General features: G+C 42.2%; 1 protein-coding gene across 1 annotated transcript in view; it reads left to right on the forward strand.

The window, feature by feature from the left end:
- The window catches only part of brinp1 (bone morphogenetic protein/retinoic acid inducible neural-specific 1), a 94124-nt gene that overhangs the window by 30378 nt on the left and 41934 nt on the right, over positions 1-21812 (forward strand). The window contains exons 3-4 of the mRNA XM_030342353.1: positions 17461-17651; positions 21155-21324. Coding sequence (XP_030198213.1) covers positions 17461-17651; positions 21155-21324 — 361 coding nt within the window. The remainder of the gene's footprint in view (positions 1-17460; positions 17652-21154; positions 21325-21812) is intronic.

The following is a 21812-nucleotide window of genomic DNA, read 5'->3' on the forward strand; positions in this document are numbered from 1 at the left end:
GGTTGATGCTACATTTGAGGCATAAAGTGTCTTTGAGTGCTTTGAGTGTCCACACCGGTTGGCTATGCTCTATATTATGTCATTATTTACTACATAATTTAATAAAAAAAAGGCCTCGATTCCAGACCCATAAGGTTGTGAAGATAGCCTTACGAAACAGCATGCACTGACCTTAACCCACTACAAAACCCTGACATAATCAAGTCTAATGTGCTTTCTGACCCTTACCATTCAAACCTTTAACCATACCCATGACCTTTTCTGTTTGGGCGGCATATATAATTCCCCACCTTTAAAACCATAAAAAAACCTAAAACATCCCAGAGGATTGGACCACAGAGGATTGTGTCTCAGAAGTACTTGGCCACCTCAGATCGGTCCAATATTGCTTATGAACACGACGCACAACACTTGATCTTCATAACAGAAGTAGTATTCGAAGAAATGATAGCGCTAACTCTTGCGATAAGGATCCTTCTGAAATGCAATAGTGTTTATGTCCAAGCCAAAGTCGTTCTTAAGATACTGCACAGAATGTCCCGGAGCATTCCTTATGATCACGTCTCAGAAAAAAACCCAGTAAAGAGTAAAGACTGTCTAATTCATTTGCAGGCCTGGTGAAATAAACAACCTGTGTTTGTTTTTTAATGCATGGAGATTATGCACATTTCTAATTGGACAGATCAGCTGATCAGCACAACACCTTCGTCGCTAATCTGAGGCGGGCCATCTGCATGTGCAAACAATCTTTTTTAGTTAGCGTCCCCTTCTTAACTATTCATTAAACAGATGGTTCCCTGTGTCCTCGCTTCCAATCTCCCCCCGTCCTCCTACCTCGTTCTTTATTAATACTCGGGGACCCGCAGGCATTGTCCGCCGCCGATGACGTCATCCATCAGCCTCCCTTTGATAATAAAGGGTGTCTATTGATTGTGGGGGGGGGGGGCACAGAGAAGCGTCGTTGAATGGGCGCACTGAATCTCTTTTATGTCCAGTGTCACCGGCTCTCCTTAAGAGGCTGGCTGATCTGCACCCCGTTCAATTTTTATAAAGCGGCCAGAGCGTATGTCCTGACCCTGAATAGGTCTGGACGGGCCGTCCGTGATTGGACGGAGTAAGGGGCGGGGCGGTGGGACTCACTGGGTAGATTTGGGTTCGAGATAGGGTGGTCGAGGTCAATGTTTAATTCAGCGGCCGCGATCCGGGGGGGAGATAACCAGGGATAGATACAGAGAGGGGGGGGGGGGGGCGGGATGCAGCGATAGCGTAGAGAGAGAGAGCGACGGAGGGATGAAGAGAGATACAGAAACAGAGGAGAGTTTCTGGAAGTCTGCAGATACGGAGCAGCACTAAAAAGCATGGCCTCAAGAAGATGAAGAACAATGAGGCGATACATTTACTTTCCGGATAGATGCTTTGGGCTAGTCACATAAACAGAAGGTGCCAGCATGCGTGATGCAAGTGGAAAAAGTATCGCTGATCCAAAATGCAGCTGGACGAATGAAAGATGGGTGGTGGGGTTCTCGCCAGGCAGCCGGACCCAAAGGTCAGACTCAAGGTGAGACATAATCAGGGGCTTCCTGGCTGATCGCTACGTGTCTGCTCGCCGCCCCACCCTCCCCATCCCCTGCCCTCATCTCCCCCATCTCCCCCCTCTATCTCCGTGCCCTCACCCGTGCAGGCCTCTCTGCGCTAGAGTGATGTCTCTGTCACGTAACATTACTCTTCTATTAGCCGCGCTGATAGCCTTCTCAGCCTGGCACCTTCATCAAACACCTCGTGTGTGCGTGCGTGTGTGTGTGTGTGTGTGTGGACTGTGGATGTGCGCCGTTGTATCGATAGGCAATATGCAGCGTCGCCTCGGACAGGGAATATATATATATGCACATTTTTGTCACAATGTTGCTCTTGCACCTTGCACCTGGTAAAACCAATTGTATACGTATTGTGAATTATCTTGGTTTCCCCGGGTTGGTAAAACCGATATGCAATCGCACGTGCATGCATACATGAATACATACAGTCTATATCTTTATTCACAGCCACGCTCACACCTCCTACGCACACCGACGCACACACACCCCTACACATATACACAAGTCCCTACACACAATCACACACCCACGTAAGTCATTGGCGGGTTATCTGCTTCTGCCTTGAGATGAGCAGTGGACCCTTACGAGACGCGGACTCGCTTCTCAGCTGCACGGTTCTTTTGGATGATCAACAACAACATCAAGTCGATGCCGGCGGAGGCGGTGGAGGGGCAGGGTGTGGATGTGAGTCAAGGGGGGGGGGTGGGGGGCGCAGTGGGGGGGGGGGAGTTGGGAAGGGTGGGGGTGCCACTTCCCCTTGCCAACCCAGCAATAATCAGCCCACGCAGCAGGGAGGACTTAATTACTGACGGGGAAGGGATGGTAATTAGAGGAGAAACCAGAAGACTGGGAGGAAGTGTCAGGGTTAAGTAGTGACTAATTCACTGCGTGAGACGGCCGCGCTCTCTCTCTCTCCCTCTCTCTCTCTCTCTCTCTCTCTCTCTCTCTCTCTCTCTCTCTCTCTCTCTCTCCCCCTCTCCCTCTCCCTCTCTCCATCTCTCCCTCTCTCCCTCTCTCTCTCTCTCCCTCCCTCTCTCCCTCCCTCCCTCCCTCTCTGGAGACAGTCTCCGCCACCTCCGCCGCTGCGGATGCTGATTCTGATGATACCAGATTCGCCAACACAAGAAAGTGAGCCCAGGGAGCGTTGAGCTTTTGATGCAGAGGATATGCAAACTGCAGCCGTCAAGCTTCTGGAGCGCAGGAACCGTAGGGGGGGGGGGGGGGGGGGGGGGTCTTCACAGCACATATTACCCGTTTACACACACAGATCTTTAAAGGGATGTTTGGGCTACAGTTTCTTGTGTATCTATTAGCACACCAATCCCAAATTACAGTGTAGCTGAATGCAATTAAACAGGGTTGGATTAGGGATGGGTAAATAGGGTAATGGCTGGATAAAAACTCAAGATTTTAATGATGGCAGGCAAGGGTTCACGGTTTGAAACCCCAATGTTGGCAATCTACCCATAGGCCTCGTTGAGCAAGAAACAGTCGTAAATCGTTTCGGATGAGGGCGTCTGCTAAATTAAATTGCAGATGGAACAATATGTAGAACATTTGTTTGTCACCCGCAGACTGACAATTCCCCATGTTCCGTCATCGGTTCTATCCAACCATAAAACAAAAGCCATGGCAACAACAGGTAAACAAACACATCAATTGATCCCTAGTGTGCTTGTGTCACCTTTGCTTCTTTTCACAGGGCTATATTTACACTCTCTACACTACCTTTATTTACATGTCATACTCTACTTTTCTAACCAGGCCAAATATAAGGGATGTTATCCACCATCTGCTTCTTTACGTTTCGGTTCAACCTTACGTTTCGACAAACATAAAATAGTCTTTCGATGCACGTTGGGCATAGCTGTTGGATATCAAATGTGTAAACGTTGAATATTGGCGCATATGCTGACGTATAGAGAGAGAGAGAGAGAGAGAGAGTTACGTAGGAGTTACATAGGTTTTTGTCGAGCCAGAGGGAGGGACTCAACTGATATCAGAATTAATTTCAGTTGCACGTTGTACGTTTATATTTCAACGTCAAATTCTTCATTGAAAAAATACATATTTATTCTCATTATCTTTTATGTTACACTTTGTGTCGTGTTCACATTCTTCCCCATACCGGGGACTGTGAACAGTCGCGCACGGCTCATACAAACCATTAGAAGTACGAGAAATTGCATTGTGGTCGACAACGGAATAACACAACAATGGATGACCGCTCTCTCAGCCTATGGGGAACGGGGAAAGAGGGGTGGGGGTGTTGACATTGGGAGATCTGAATTTGGCCCGACGCGGTCCCATTAGAGAGATGAACCACCCCTGGTGTCGGCACGCTGCTCCACGCGGTAATGAGAGTTATTGCACGGAAAACGCGATGCAGCGGCAAATGGATGAGACGGGGATCAGCAGCATCTGGGGGCCCCTGGCACTCGCATTTGTTTCCCTTTCGACCGCATGGGCGAGTTGACCTTGGCGCCGGCGGTTGCAGCCTGATTGGAAGATGACGACCGTGATGGCAGATCGGCCAGCGTTGAGGCAGATTTAGCTCAGCGCGTCGATGTGAAGGGACGTGATGACAATCACTCGCCAATGTGGCGATGGGTGGAACCGTGTCCGGGCTTTTCGTCGGTGGAACTCGTGTTCCGTTTTCGTGCCGATTCTTGGGGTTCATTGATAAAAAAAAAAACAAGAACAACTGAAACAGTCAGAGTCCCGAACATACAGAGCCACTCCTGTGGATCCATCCACCTCTATGAATAAAATATTGGCTGGCCTCCTAGATACAGACAATAGCAGCTATTTCTAAACATAGTACACTGAAAGGTGCTGTTGGTACGATGTATAACATATTCGTTGCAAAATGCATATTGTTAGAACGTTTAAAATTGTGTTATATTCGTTGCAATGAAATAGTTATTGTTGTTAAGTTTATCATTCTAGTAGTAGAAGTTATACAATTAGGACATTTTATCAGGGACTGCTGGTTAAGTTTGTATTAAGATACTAGCAATGGGCCTTAACTCTCTAATCACCATTGTTCAAGCAACACCCAAGAAAAAACTACCAAAAACCAAAACAAATCACAGGACGGCAGACTTTATTGTTTTGCCAATATTTTGAGACCCCAGGGTGATTAAAACTGCAATTTGTCTTTTTTTTATGTTTCTGGGTTAATTAGAGTTGTGTTGGCATACAGTATGGTCCCTACGGTAGTACAGTATCGACTTGAATCAATCCATAGGTGTGTGTGAAGTGGACTTCACTTCATCATGCTAGAAGGAGCCAAAGCTAAGAGCTGAACAACATCTTCTTCCTCACCTGACATCAGCTGCAGACCGTATTTGCCAACGACAGTAACAGTCATCCGAAAGTATTATATACACTGAAGCTTTTTTTCCAATCAAACGTATGACGTGTCTATTAATGTCTTTAATCTAGGGTTTGATTGTGTCACATATCTAGAGGGCTTAAAATGGGGCCTATTTTACCACCAGGTATGATGTGGACCATCGAACACAAGGCATTTCAAAATTCTACCCTATAGTTACCTCACACATTGTGGTGTCCATCTAGATGAATTATAGGCAGAACCGTAGATTTATATATGTAAACGCTGCATTTGCTGCTTGGGCCCTGGCTGCAATATGTTTATGTTGCCACTCTATTGGAGAGGCCTGTAAACAATTCAATTAAATGGGGGACCAGTTGGTTTTTTTTCTGGATAATACACACTATCAAGTTTTCATTCTCAACCAATTTCCATCAGTTAATGTTTTTTTAAATGATCTAATACGATAAAATGAAACAAAAAATATATATATTTGATATCATATTGAATATAAAAATGACTTTGTGATATGGGTTGAGAAATGTAAAAGTTAAATAGCTTTTTATCCGGAAAACTTCTGCTCCCCTGTCTACTTGTATCGGTTGACAAAAAAACAAAAGCGGAAGTCTTCTGTCATCTACACATAAACAGGTTACTCCATCATCTGCCAAACGCCTTCACTGTGTACTGTGCGCCTGGAATCTACAAACCCTAGCTACTGTTGATAGAGGCAGAGGCAGAACAGAGAAACGTTTTCATTTTACAAAGCATTTCTTCTCAGTGTTTATTTTTTTAGTGTTGCTTGATTTCTAACTATTCTAAAGTAACTTTCTATCTATGCAAACCGTTTTGTGTGGGTTGCAATTTTTGGAACACTGGCATTTATACTGAAGAAATTTTTCTTCTAATTAATAAATAACACAGTTCTTATTTTATTTCTGAGGAATTGCTCAAAGTAGATGTTTACTCAGCAAAACCTCTTGATTGAGTAAATTAGGTTTATTTCGTATTCTGCGCTAGAGTCAGCATTAATTACTTATCAATTTGCTAAAAGTTTGCAAAGTAAGGAAGGTTATTTACTCTATTAGCCATTAAGTAAGAATATCATTGTTTACTACTTACCCCTCTTTTACCCATTTTGACACGTCTCACACTACCAGTAATTACTGCTTATTTTATGGGCGGCAAATAAACGTTTTGTAAGTATATCTAATTAAACTAATAATTAGACCATTCGTCTTCAGGTCAGTCTTTAAAATTCATCATAAACACCCGTTATCTTCTATGGCACAAACAATCAGCTCTTTGAAGGTACACTGTCTTAAAGCAATTATTTCATTTGTTTTATTCATTAGTCTTTCTTAATCCAGTCTTACTTTGTAACCCCCTGTCTCAAATTAATTATAATCAAAAATAGCTTAGCTTTGTATTATGAAACATTATGTGAAGAAAATATAACGTTTACAGTTGAAATGATCATTTCACCACATCATGCGTTCAGCTTCCAGCATCATGTGCTATTCAATTCTTAACAAGAGCAGAATGATTTTTTTTTTGTGAATCCATTTTATTTGATAAATTGTGAAAATTACAAAGCCCATGACCAACTATGATGCACATTCTATTTTCTAAAACACTCGAGTCGTCTTATATCCTACCATTGCTCAGGAGACAGCAAAACTAAATCATCACAAGATTCAGTTGTGTTGTCATGTTTTTAGGGCAATGGGAAGGTATCTGTAGGTGTTTATGAGTCCCAATATGGAGGCAAGATTTTCATTCTCAAAAATAACCCCTTAGCTCCTCACTCTCAATATTTCCTACTTTCCATCTGTTAGGATATTCACAAACAGCTTTGAGAGAATAACACTTCTTAGAGAACAGACGTCGAAGAAATGACTTCTGCCAGCCAATATAGCAGTTGGCAGTAATATAATGAAACCAATATAATAAGAACTCAAAGATACAACACAGTTCTTTACCTATTCTGTCTCTCTACTGTATATCGAAGTTTAGATACCTGAATACATTCAACAATAGAACGTCTGCAAGATGATATTATCTTGTAGATAATATCATTTTTCAACCTCTTTCAGTGGATATGTTGGGATTGTTTGTAGTGTAGCTAAAGTCAGTTGAGATTTTTTACCTTAAAAATCATTGTTGTGTTGGATGTATTATTTATTAGCTATGTTAAAATCGTTTTTTTTGTCAGCCTGTTCGCAAACATTGCCTTTTCTATCATAAATTAATACTGTCAAGCCGAGCCCTGAATCTGTTATTCTCAAGTGCATAATTTCTACCGTACATCTATAACAAAAACTAACATCCCACAAAACACATTGCAAGCATGTGGTTTATTTATTTATTTTTTATATCTCCTTTGCGCTGATTGTATTCATCATTTTGTTTAGCAACAGTGAATCACACATTTTCCCAAAAGGCAACAGATTTTCTGCACTGTTTACCTGCTGTGTCTGCCCACATCAGTGCTAAAGGACAACGGAATACAACTGAAAGAAGCTCAATAGCTCAGTGTGCACCAACCACAACAGCATTTCACATTCACATCTCTTGCCTAATGTTCCACTGCATAATATTTACTATATGTGTTATCTAATGGGGTATTCAAAAGGGTTGGCATTTCAAAAAGATCTTCCTGTTTTAACTTAAGTCTGATCTAGTGTTACCTGACGATTATGAAAGACCTTTGCTGTCGGATTTAGTTTCCTCAGACTCATGCAAATGTCTCTGGCAGCATGGGGTATGATTTCAAAGTTTTCCGATAAAGGGGCCTGAATCTTTTATGCAATGCAACGGAAACAAGAGGGAGTACAACAGAGAGAGAAAAACCTGACAATCTGTAAGACAGTGCCCTCTCTAAGGCCTTCAATATATATTTCCCAGCCCAGAACAACCATCTTATGCAAGGACACTGCTAGCATGTGAGACATACGTCGACATGAATCACGCATTCTATTTGTGCAACCTTAAGTTCTTACTGTTGCAAGGGGGCATATTGTGCAAGCATTTTTCATTTTGCTTTGAAAAGCTTCTCTTAAGAGTCAGTGATACAGAATATCGATTCTTCTGACGGAACATTTTCTTGGTGGGATTGGTTTTATTTCGGTATGTTGTGTTCTTTACAACAACAACGTGCTGCCTTCATGCTGTTTTAGAAAAGGCAACGCCACTGGAATCCAGACTTTCCTCGTTGTTGCCATTGCATCTAAGTATGTGGTGTTTCACCATTGATCCGGGTGGGCACCTTGTATCAATTGAAGTGAAAGGGAAAGAGTCGATGCTTAGTTGGAATGCAAAGAGACGTTGCTAATTAATCTTATGGGAATTGGAAACAATACCATTACATCAGCCTCTCTTACCCCCCTCCGTGCCGGATTAGTCTGCTCTGCTCCTCAAGGAATTAGCGTTTATCTAAGCCGATGAAAGCCTTATATATGATGCACCAGATGCATTGGCTGATTTCAGTGCAGATCGAAAATGCATAGGGATGGTTATGTACCTCGTGGAGGGTAGCACGGGCCCGGATTGGCTAATCAGGAGAGATTGGGCCGCTGGCTGCTCGGCCGATGACGAGGAGAGGATTGGCAACGTTTCTTGAGTGGCTTGGGATGGCTTCCACACTTGATCACAGCCACAAGCAAGTCTAGTTGCTGCTTGTGGGTGTGAATATGGGGTGAACAATCAACTGTCAATCAGTGGAGAGTTAATGACCATAACGTGGTGGCTCCCATTGGAACCAAGAAATGCGAGATTGCAAAACAAGTGCAAATCTTTGGTCTTATATGATGTTCTACCCAAATATGTACATCTGTATCTAGGCTGCTCTCACACAATACCGGACATGTCATGGGATTCATTTCAATCTTGTTTTCCAGCAATTCACTTAATTGAAACCACATTGAAGCCTATTTGTTAAACAATATGCACAGAAGGGGTGGAAGGGATTGAATCTAGTTTCACCCCAGCCGTATAATTGTCTCATCCATTTTGCTCCAGCCGTAGCGGTCAATCACGTAAGTCTCTGCTTCTTGTAGTCCAATGAAATGACTTAACTTGAATCTCTCAACTCTCACCAGAAAAAGCCAAAGGTTTTGAACACATAGAATAGATTAGTCAAAGTAAGTCTATTATTCATGAATGTGCTGAAAAAACAATAACATTTATGTAAAATTGCTTATCTAAATTTAAACAGCATTTTGTCATATTTTATAGTGGTCTCCCAGCTTCAGTACATCACTTTGATGCTGCTGATGAGAACCAGGAGTCTGCCTGTGTTAGCCTTCAGACACCACAGGTAGTCTGAATGTGTCCAACTAAAGTCAAAGATGAAACACTATTTTTGAGGAGTGAAGCAAAGGAGAGAGATCTGGTATCTTCCCCAAAGAGCTGAAACCTTCTATCTTTTTAAATCATCTTTCGTATGGGTTTGTTATCCTTATGGAGTTACATCATTTGTGGCCATGCGGTTGCACATGGAGTTCAATCAATGGATAATGACTCAGCGTAAATTGTTAAACTAACAGTTCACCCTAGAGACCAGTCTGGGTGTATTCTATAATCTGGACAAAGCAATTAGTGAGCTAGTAGGCGCAAGAAAGGCACACAGTTAATTATAATCTAATAACTAGAGGAAGCCTGGAGTGTTAATGTGTAGGTGTTACGGAACGTTTTTACAAATGTACTTTTAAATGCTGAATGTACAACTGCAAGGACGTGATGACAATCATGCGATGATTCCCTGCAAGGGAATGTCTTACTACGATATAAATAGACAATGATTTATTGAGATGAAGCAATTCAAGACCTAACCCTTATTTTTCTTTATTCAATTTAAACTGTCTGTAGTTACATGAAAACATATGCAAATACATTCAACTTAGGTATCTAAATTCCATGGTGGTGCCAATGTGGCGTCATTTTCTAAATGTACCGCAACAAAGGGTATGGGTCCGTTACGTGTTGTCTAATAAGAAAAACTATTGTCTTAATATCACTTCTGCTACTGTTCCCAATTGTGGAAAAACCCAAGTGAGCCCCATTAACCTCACAAGGCCGAGGTTATCATCGTAATCATCATCATCATCATCATCAGAAGTGCTTATTGACTTTCTCTTGAAGGAGTAGCCTCAGTGAAGAATGAAGCTATGGTTTGGTGACGGCCTGAGGAGGCTTCAGAACATTAACACGATTGGCCCACGATGAGGCACAACCCTACTTCCTTTTCAATAGGAAGAACAACAATGTTTTTTCCTCCAGATTTTAAGGGAACACACAATATGTACTTGCCTCGCTAAGCTATTTTCACATTAAGCTTTTTAAGGCAGCCCAATTGTAAGTAATTATCTATTCAGGTATTATCCATCTATTTATACATTACTTTTCCAACCTCCTAACAATCAAATGTCACAAGATCCTCCTTCTGCTTAACAGTATCCGTTCAAATGATGTCTTGTGTTTGTAGATGTCTATTGTTGTTCAGAACCCCAAGACCACGATCCAGGTAGGTTGTTTCTGTCACAGAGAATCTACCATTAATCATAGAGGCAGTTCTGGGTTTGAACCCCAATGTCTGCAGGTTACCCGTAGGCATCCTTAAGGAAGACTCCCTTAACCCCTGACCTGCTTGTGAAAGGTGTGCATCAAAATAGAAATCCACTGTAAGTCGCTTCAGATAAAAGCATCTGGTAAAGTGACTAACTAGTCTGTTGAGTGACTAAACATACAGACATCATAGTGCATCCCATTTTCCCCCTTAACCATCTGTGTGAATAACCGCCAGGCAGATGTGCGAGTGCACATGTGCAGGGGGTTTGTTTACTTACTTTGTGCCCCTGCCGCTCAGCGCAGATGTTTGAAAGAAATAATAAAAATCATGAAGCGAGTTGAGTGAGTTGCAAGGCTGGATTCTGCTGACCACAGCAACAGCGGCGAACTCATGGAGTGAAGTGAGCGGAGTTTTTCGAATACAATCAAAGTCTATATACTCCCAGGTAAGCACCTTTCTGGCAATCTCGGACGAAACTTGAGAACATGGGGGAAGTCTTTGTTTGCTTTTGATTGTTTTTGTTCTGCAATACGAATAACTTTGCTAACCTTTAATTGGTTCCAGACTTTCGATCCAGGCAAATAGTTTTAGGGCAACCATTATTTTTCCTTCTGTGTTCTGTGAATCGACCTGTTTAGGAGTGTTTGTATGAATTCCACAACTTATTTTTAATTTGTTAAATTGACTGTTGGGAAGGGAGGCTGGTTCACCATGATTCATAGACACTAGGAAAACATTGCAAGTGAATCAATCAGTGAATCTTCCATTTTTCTATTCACTGATTGAAGAGGAGTTAAGGCATGTATTTAACTTAGTAATTTCACATTGACTAAAACAATTTGCTTTTACCAATCTGTTTTTTGTATTTTCTAGGCCTGAGTAATCTTTCTATTCAAAAACAATTAGCTAGTCTATATTCAAAAAACTCCCTCAAACATCTCACAAAAGCTTTTTGCAATTTGGTTCAATTAACTTGCTTATCCAACTTAAATATATGCGTGTATAGTTTGTTATCCATACCTGGATAAACTCCAGCCACCTCTAAGAGAATACATTGTACTTTTCCAAAACGCACTTAGGGCACATAAGACCTCCATATTGCCGGCGTATTGTTTGTCTTTAACCCTGTTGAGCTGGAGGCCTCCATCTACTCCCCCCCCGCTCTGCTGGCCTGATATTCTGTACTCCTTTATTTATTTTTCGACTCATAACTATCCTCCATCTCCACTCCCTGGATCGTTTCTTCTATCAGCGGTCTTATATTTAATAAAAAAATATGTTGTTTTATTTGCCAGAGGTGAAGATGATAGAAAAACAGCAAAACAAAAACAACACTCACAAAAACTTTACCCCATCTCATTAAGTATAGGAAGCCAATAAGTCCAGCCAATAGTTACTTACTAATACTATCAGTGTTTAGCAGACACATTTATCCAAAGGTATTTCCAGTGAAGTTTGGGGGAGGACCAGGCAGGGTTCATGTTACCCAACCACGCCTACAGGTAGACTGAGGACATGGGGGATCAAACCCAGTAGCTTCTGGCTGGGAGTCAAACACCACAACCAGTATATTGTCCTGCTCAGCCCAGAGTCAGTAGATCATCAATATTTCAGACCACGTAGCGGTGAACCAAAGAGAGATGCACGCAAACATGTTGTGTTCTTGCAGGGGATGCGGTCACGGATGAGTACATGACATAAGCAAATTGCAATTAAACACATTTGAATAGGCAATTAAAAAAGAGTCAGGACTAAGAAGACAGGGATGTAATGCAATGTAAAATATAAGATACATATTGAGTGTGTGTCTGTGTGTGTCTTATTCCTCTCACACAAACAAGAAATCTTATACAAGTATAGCACACTCACTTTGGTACCACAAAGTGCATTTGTTAACAACACAACATAACTTGTATGGGCAGCAAGGGGGAGGTAAAAGCGGAAATGAATGCAATGTTCTTATTGCTCCAGTCTATGGCTGCTTTTAGTTACTTTTCATCGCAAAAACAGTAGATCCTACAATTTACTTGTAGGGATGTAGATAATAAAATTAACGACATCTTTGCACTTGTCCCGGTTGGCAGGAGCGGGGCAATTACATCAAACTGACTTTGATGAGGGTGAATCAGAACTAGGGTGTGAAGTCATCCACATTTCATTCATTTTTATTGACAGTTCCCTACAAAGGCGGGGGAGAGTAGCAACAACCGTTTGAAATAAGGATTTGAATTCCATCACAATAAGTTAATAAATAATAAATACATGAATACAAAAATTGGGAAAACATGTTTGGCCTTTGGCTTAGGCAGTTACTGTGTCAATCAAAGTGCCTTTTTGAGGATAGCTATCCTTGCATGTGGAGTCATTATTTGTTGCCTTGTTTGTTTGTCTGTTTGTTTGTCACTAGTTTCTTCACGACAATGCTCTTTTTGTACTGTAGATCTGATGCAACCGTTTGTAAAATCGTAAACTTTTGCGTTTAGTTGGTCTCCGACAGTTTTTTTCAGTAATAGTAAATTATGTCCCATATGTACTGATCCTTCAGGGAAACGTTGTTTGTCTCAAAGAACGGGCTGAAGCCAACAGTTAACATTGAATAACCCTTTCATGGATTACGTTCAGGTAGCGATTTAACATTTTAAATCACATTTAACTGTAATGCTACATTTAAAATGCTAATCCTCCATCTCTTCTCCCTAAAGTCATCATTACGTTATTTTTTCTGTTGCTCACCTTCTTGCTGCATTTGTCTCAAACATATCAAACATCTGCCAAACGTATCTTGTTCTTGAACACCGAGCGAGAGAAAAACAGCCAGTATAACCGAATAAAGGAGACGGCGGGGAGCTCGGAGTATGGTCGAGAATTCCTCCATTTGGCTAACACGCAGCCAGCGTGTCGCCGGGTCTTTCGGGTTCATTTAGGCGGCGATGTCGAGAATAGCTGCGGCGGCCGTGATGCAGCGACCAGAAGAGTCATTAAAACCCAAAGTCCTCTGTTGTTGTGATCCATGGGGGAGACATGGAGGGGGTTCTGAGTTGGCTGTGCGTGGCCACTATAATTCTGGTGCTATTTAGTCATCTAGTGAACCACAGGCAGCGGGCAGAATTAAATGGGGAAAGGAAATGGCTGTTCAAAGGGATTTATGGCCAGGTAGTATTTCTAATAAGAATTTATGCGCCTTTTATTTATTCCTATTGCACAATTGGGGTTGAATTGCTGGTTAAGTGGATTTAAGTGGCTCAGTGCTGACTCCCTTCAGAACGTTAGAACGTGGCTGGGTGCCGAAGCTTCAGAACGTTAGAACGTGGCTGGGTGCAGACTCCCCTCAGAACATTAGAACGTGGCTTGGTGTAAGCAGCAATGAGAATGTTAGAAAGTTCTGGCCCACATCCCAGTTCCCGTCAGCTGAGTTCCCTGATCTGGCCACAGGAAGGGTCCCCAAAAACATATGGCTTCCACATCTGTTTGCTGTGATAACCGCGGCGGGCCATGAAGAAGCAGGCACTGTGAGATGTCTGATGGATCTAGAATGGATCTAGAGGGAGAGGGACAGCCATAGTATGAGAGGTTACATGTTAAAAGAGAGAGAGCACAACATTTTTCTCTGTCTGGACGCGCTCACAGTGTCATTCTTTATCGCATGCTCTCCAGGTTTATTTACTTCGTCTGATTGATTGTGGTTGTTTTTGCTTGTGTGTGTGTGACTGTGTAGGGGTTGTGTTTGCATTTGTGGGCTTGTGATAAACATGCATGTTTACCAGCGTACGCTTGTGTGTGTGCATGTGTTTGCCTGTTTTACAGAATACACGTGTGTGTGTGTGTGTGTGTGTGTGTGTGTGTGTGTGTGTGTGTGTGTGTGTGTGTGTGTGTGTGTGTGGGTGGGTGTGTGAGTGTGCCTGCACAGTACAATAACAATGGCAGAAACAGGATCACTGGCTGAATCAGCTCGTGGAATTAACAAATGTTTGTGTGAGCTATGAGTCATTTGTCTGCAGAGAACCCCTTTTTGGTGAATTTAATTGTGTACAATTTCATGTTATCTTTGGACATTTCTTTGCATCTCGGTAATATTGAACGCCTGCTAGATTATCTGGTAGTCAAGATGAAGCTAATTAACTGTATTCAACTAAAACATGAAATGTTAATGATCAAAAATAATTATAATATAACTTTTTTAAATGCAGGCAAATACATAAATTACATGAATTATACGTGTAGACATACTTTCTACTTCACTATAAATATATACGAAAAAGGTAAGGCTTTAAGTTTAGATTGCTATCAGGTTGCCTTCCCACTCCTCAAAACACTGAGTAGAGCATTAATAACTGATACCTTTAAGGTGCAACCTAGCTCATTTTTGTCTTGTTCTGTGTTATCAACAAGCTCTTTGGAACCCCTGAGAATGAGGGCAGCGCAATAAACAGGAAGACAAGTTAGTTGTTGTGATGGCTGTAAGCTCTATTATCTATATCTACTTTTCTGTTTATTTGTTGAAGGGAAAAACACAACCATAATATTACGTCAAGAAAGTGGACCAAATGTGCTGCCTGAATCTAACTCTTTTGAAATCTTTTTTTTAACTTATATTATCATCAGGATTTGACTTTGATTACGTTTTTTCTTTTGATTCAGATTTAAATTGAGATTGATATTCAGACTCTTCTTCTTAATCTGCCTATTATTATGCAAAACCTCCATCATATGCCTAATATCTCTCTATGAGTATCTCCATTTCAGTATTTTACTCTCAATGTTTTGACTTTGTGATTTCAAAGCTCCCAATTACGTACACATGCTCTTGGGTAAATTCACGGTCCTTAAAAAAAAACAGAAAATATATTAATACAGTTTACATCCCTGCTCCCTTAACGAAAACAACTATTGCCCAAATTGTCTATCGAAAGAGAAGAGAGAACTCTTTACGTATGTACATATGCACACATATACATACAGGCGGGTGCACAATCAGACCACCATCTCATCATGAGTTAATTCATGTGGAGTCTTAATACGGCTCATTATCTTGCCCACTTTACCTTGAGATTTGTTGACGCACCAGCCAGACACAATGCAATTTACATGAATTTGTTCCCAACGGCTCAACGAGAGGTAATTATAAAAAAAGCTTTTCCACGGGGAGAGAGAGAGAGAGAGAGAGAGAGAGAGAGAGAGAGAGAGAGAGAGAGAGAGAGAGAGAGAGAGAGAGAGAGAGAGAGAGAGAGAGAGAGAGAGAGAGAGAGAGAGAGAGAGAGAGAGAGAGAGAGAGAGAGAGAGAGAGAGAGAGAGAGAGAGAGAGAGACTGTCTCAGGCATTCAACCAATTAATCTCCATGATTTGTGTGTGTGTGACAAGCTGCAGAGTGTTAGAGAGGATGCACTTTTTCCCACACCTGTGAGGTGAGTGTGTGAAGGCACTCATCGGAGTCATTACAGTAAGCATACGTTGAGAATATCTCGACATACGCCACCCACCATGCATAATTACCAGATGTACTAGTTTCTATTTCTGGGTTTGTTTTCAATGATACCGAAACCTCTCCACTCCGAAATCAAATTAGCAGATGGTGGATGTTGTCCCTGGATCGAACCAGTTAATCAAAGAAAAATAATATCACATCAACTCTCAAGGCACCTGCTCAATTGGAGCTACAATCCTATTTCACTTAAGAGTGGATCCAAAATCCAAATCATTTCACAGCTCTGTGTGAAGCTTCGGAGCTGATATCGCTTCTAAGGGGGAATTTAACAGAAACAGCCTGCCTCCTCACTGACTTTTATGTGATTTGTATAAGGGATTTTTGCCTTATTTATAGTTTAGCACATTGACATTTGTGGGAAAAGATTGGATTTCTCTCGAAGCTTTTGATTCTGACTAAATACACTTTAAATTAATCAGCCTTTTCAATGTTGCATGAATATTTAATCCTAGAAGAAAATTGTTCTCAGACTTCTTCCAGACAATTAAAAAATGATATGATATGGCTCTGCACATTTACTAATTTACACACAAACACGTGCTTAAGCTTGCACGTACGCATGCAGACACACACGCGCGCACACATGCGCAAACCAGCGCACATGCACAATCATACGCATACACACTCGATCACAGACGCACACGCACACGCACACACACACACAGACAGCATATATACACAAGGTAAACGTTTATATCTACCCACTCCCATGTTCTGTATTTCCTCTTCCGACATGTGCAGTGGTAATTCATTGCGATGTGCCACCATACTCTGGGTGGGGCTTGTGCTCTGATTGGGTGGTTTTGAAGGACAATCGTTTACAGGCAGCTGGGCACCTATAACTCGCACAGTCACAATGATGAGCTCCTGACTGGATCACTCTGCGTCTGCTCTTAATGGCTTTTATAAATAGAAAGAGTGTGGGAGTTGAATCACGTCTCCGTGGGGATCTGCTTCATGTACGCATGGTTCCTGTTCACATGTCTGCATTATAACGTGTGTTTGTGGCTGTTTGTGTGGCTGTGTGGGTTAGAGGTCGGGGGTGTGGGTGTGTGTGATGAAATATTTTTTCCTGTCTTATCTTCTTTGTGATTTTATGGCTTGTTTTGGGCACATTTATTCATCCAATCACCCATTACAACCAGTCTAAGAATTGATCTATGCATAAAAGAATAAGCTATTCGAACATTGAGGATTTTATCCAACATGCCAGCAAATATTTATATATATATATATATATATAGATATATAGATATATAGATACATGTCAGCAAGGAGAATGCAGTTCATGAATCTTGCTTAATGATACCTAACAGGTAGACTGCGATTATTGGGAGTCGGACCCAGTACCTTCTCTCCAGACAACCCTTTCACTGAGCTAAGCTTGTTACTAGGTTTGCTCTGACATTGCTCCCCTGATCCCTCCCATTGGCTCTGACGTTGCTCCTCTGACCCCTCCGATTGGCTCTGCCTCCAGGGAATTTGCACGTTGGAAGGTGAGGAACACGGCCATCGAGAGGCGGGACCTGATCCGGAACCCCGTGCCCCTGATGCCCGAGTTCCAGCGCAGCGTCCGCCTCCTGGGACGCAGGCCCACCACGCAGCAGTTCATCGACACCATCATCAAGAAGTATGGCACCCACATCCTCATCTCCGCCACCCTGGGAGGTAAGAGCACCCACTCTTCATATGGTTTTATTTCATTGAACTTTTCTTAATGTAACTACTCCCAACTTTGATTTAATGTTCTCAATGTTCTCAGCTCCACTTGAAAGTCGCTTTGTGAACGGAAGCCTCTTCTCATTGACTCAATCTAAAGATAGGAGACTTATTGACTTACATGGGGTCTGGGGGTTTTCAATGTAATATCGTTTGGTATAATCCCAATGTGAGGAAGTGTATTACAAAACAAAAAAAAGGGAAATGATTTGGTGCACATTCTGCCTTCACGCCTCAGCTGATTCAATCTTATTTTCGATAAAACGTTTTGCTCATGCAAGTTGGTGGCAAGACGACTCCCAGCTGAAATGACCGTGGGTTCGATCCCTGCTCTTCACAGTATACCTGTAGGCGTCCTAGTGTAAGATGCCAACCCCCCCTACCAGCTCAATAATGACTTGTGTCTGAACTCGCTGCAAGGGGCCACGGATGAAAGCGCCTGCTAAATGCCCGAATCGTCATAGTAAATCGTAATATCCCATTATGTGCATCCATGGTTGAAAATGTCCCAGTGAGTTCGGGTCTGGAATCACCAAACATTACTGATGGATAACCCGGGTGCCTCGGCAGCCTGTGGTTTGGTCAGTGAGTTTTCGTTGTAGCAGATTAGCATGAGCGTTATGGTACTATCGACGTGTCTTGACGTTCGGTCTGGTTATATTGCTGAGGCACCATATATATATATACGTATATATAAAGAGAGAAATACTTCAAACATTAACTTGTCACTTGCACTGAATCCAGAAGCTAAATGTAGAAGGGACTGGTGTGTGTTCATCTGTCTTCCAAACACGTATTAATCCTAGTCTAGACACATGCCATTTCTGCGCAGGTTCAGGGTGTGTTTAGTCACGGAGGTTTCAGCTTTAATCCGCGTCCAAAAGAAAATGTCTGCTTTTTGTTCCTTTTTAGTTGGCTAATCTTCTAAGTCTAATAATAATGAAAGTTTCCCCCCCAAAAAATACACGTTAGCGCCCTCAAAACTGATACATTACCGGAGGCACTGGAGCGTAAAGCATTTAACAGGCGAAGAAACAGCCGCAGCAGTCTTTCTATCCCTCCTTCTTTAATCTGGAGGTTCACTTGAATGTCAAAACACCTGGCTTAAATAATTCATCTTCGCTGTGGTAGAAGGAATATGGTGGACGGGTGGAAGTGGGTCTGGAGTGTCAATATTAGACGCAAACACATCTGCTAGGTTATTCACCCAGAAATACTAATAAGTGAAGTAAGAAATCTTACATTTGAGGTGGAATGTTGTTGGTAATAATAAATGAATGCATTCAAAACCAGGGACAACGAACATATTAGTGTGCCACCAGCATGTGTAGATGAATATGTTCTGATGATAGAATGAAAAACTTGGTTGTAATAATAACAATTATATCTTACCGAAACTATGGTAATATTAATATGAATACTATCAATGATAATGTCACAATAACACAAATATCCGTAATCAGAGCATAATATCTCAAGACATATATTTCCACTACATCATACCCCCCTCTTCCTCCTCTCTTTCCTAAGCTGTGGATTTATCCCCGTCCAGCATCACATCCCATCTCTCCCTGTGTGCCACCAGATCATGTTGAACCCTCAGGGCATTCTGCTTAGCTGGGAGTCTGTCGTTTTAATCTCGGGACGGGCCATTAAAAACATTGTTCCGTAAGGCAGTCAGGGCAGGGCCCCACAAGCTATCAAACAGGCTGACAAAAGAGACCAAGGCCACGGTAGTCCCGCCCCCGCTGTGCGGCCACAGAGTACTGTGTGTGTACTGTTTGGTCCGAGGCCAAACAACCTCCATTTCTTTTGTGTTGCACCTCCTTTGTCAAGCTGCAGGACCGCTTTTGGATGTGCGGTACGCATCATTTCCTGTTATTATTTCCATTTGTAGTTGTTGTGCATTCCTACCTAGTACCCTCTTAAGGGGATAACACTGGGCTGCATTATGTAACAGCAAGGTGCAATTCACAGCATACGTAATAAAGCACTCACATGCACACACTCAAGAATAGGCCCTTTTCGCTCACACACTCTTATAAGCACAGAAAGCCCCGAGCGGTGAAACGGTGTTAATGATATACAAGTTAATCAATATTGCCCACAGAATTTTCCTTTCACAGATCCATCAACATGCATTATTTCATTAGGTTGGCCCATAAAACAGAGCCCCCTGCATAACGCCGATCCATAGCCGTGAAAGATGGCAGCCACACGATTTCACCCAAGATCACATGAACAATGTTAACATGCCTTTATGACGTTGGTGAATCAATCCGCCCCTGGCAACGGGCCACATGGTCGTGGCTGGAGACCAGGTCCTGTGAGGTGTGATAGAAAATGGTCCTCCCCTCAGCTTGGTTCAACAGCCCGAGGACGGTGTCTGAGAGACCCAGCCTCAAAAGGGTCCGGGTTCAAACCCCGTTGTCGGCAGGCTATCCTGATGGGATCCTCGAGCAAGAAGCCCCCCCAACCCCTACCCCGCTCATTGATGACTTGTGTCTCGAGGTGCCCCCCCGCTTAAGAGTTAATGCCCAGCCATTATCCTTGTGCAGCAAGTCAAGAGCATGTGAGTAACTTTACCCTAGCGCCCCCCCTCCCCCTCCCGAGGAAACGTCACCGTGATGATGGTGGGTGTCGCTTGGAGTTCACAGCCCCCAGCCCCCACCCTCCAGTCACGGTCAACACCAGCTATAACCGACCAATCCCGCTGCATCGCTTTGGGCCAAAATAATCGGTCATGGGTGGGGAGGTGTGTGTGAACAAATGTGTCGCGCTCCTGAACGCGTTCCCATCGACGTACAGAGCTGACCTTTAGAGTAGCGGAATCACAGGGAACACTTACAGTGAGGGATGTAATGGGGGGGAGAAGGGTTGGAAATTGGGTGTATGAATTTATTTGTGGTTGGGAGATTTGAGGGTTGTTTGGTTGTCATCTGGTTTCTTGATGGAGGGAATGTGTGTGTGTGTGTGTCCGTACAATTACAACCTTTTTATAAGGTGTGTGGATGAGGTGCTAATAATAACATACAGGCATAGCTACGCCTTTATCGTTTTAGCGATAAAGGTGTATTTTGGCGACAAACTTAGCCTGTTGTGACTCCCTCACTCGTTGCTGTCAATTATTTGCCAAAAATAAATTGTTGTTTATCAAGGACATGCATCCAATAGAAATCCCTTTGGATACACAAACATAGACTCAATAACTTAATACCGAGAAGTAGGAACACTATATCTAATCAAAAGTATAATGCAGAGGCCACTAGCTAGCACTTTGTGGCCCAAGTGCTATGGTGTTGAAAAACAACGTAAACAATAAGGCTTGTAAACATATCGATATATATATTATATTTTGCTAAGTATGCCAGCTGAGTTTGCATTTGTATGTATACATAAGTGTATCTGTCAACGGTGATGTGGTAAAAACATTTTTTGTTCCCGTTCCCAAGGGGAAGAGGCGCTCACCATGTACATGGCCAAGAACAAGTTGGACAGGAAGCTGGCCAACGCCACGCAGAACGTGGAGGCGTTGCATCAGCTGGCGTCCTCCTACTTCATCGACCGGGACGGGACCATGAGGAAGCTGCACGAGATCCAGATCTCCACGAACGCCATCAAGGTCTGTTTTTTAACTTCATTACACTGGTACATGTATCAAGGTCTGTTTTATAACTTCATCACACTGGTACATGTATATTAAAGTCTGTTTCATAACATCAGAACACTGGTACATGTATTTAGGTCTGGTTCTTAACATCAAAACATCAAAACACATCATAAATATTTTGACTGTTAAGCCCTTTGAGACTGTAATGGTGATTAAGGGCTATAAAAATAAAATTTAATTGAATTAGATACATGTATTTAGGTCTGGTTCTTAACATCAAAACACAGATACATGTAATTAGGTCTGGTTCTTAACATCAAAACACTGGTACTGTTTCATTACATCATTACACTGATACATATATCAAGGTCTGTTTCGTAACATCAAAACACTGGCACATGTATATTAAGGTCTGTTTCATAACATCATACCACTGATGCATGAATTTAGGTATTTTTCATGACATCATAAGTAACACTATTAACTATTCATTAAGGTAT

Source organism: Gadus morhua, chromosome 19 (assembly GCF_902167405.1).
Source record: "Gadus morhua chromosome 19, gadMor3.0, whole genome shotgun sequence".
Taxonomy (NCBI): domain Eukaryota; kingdom Metazoa; phylum Chordata; class Actinopteri; order Gadiformes; family Gadidae; genus Gadus; species Gadus morhua.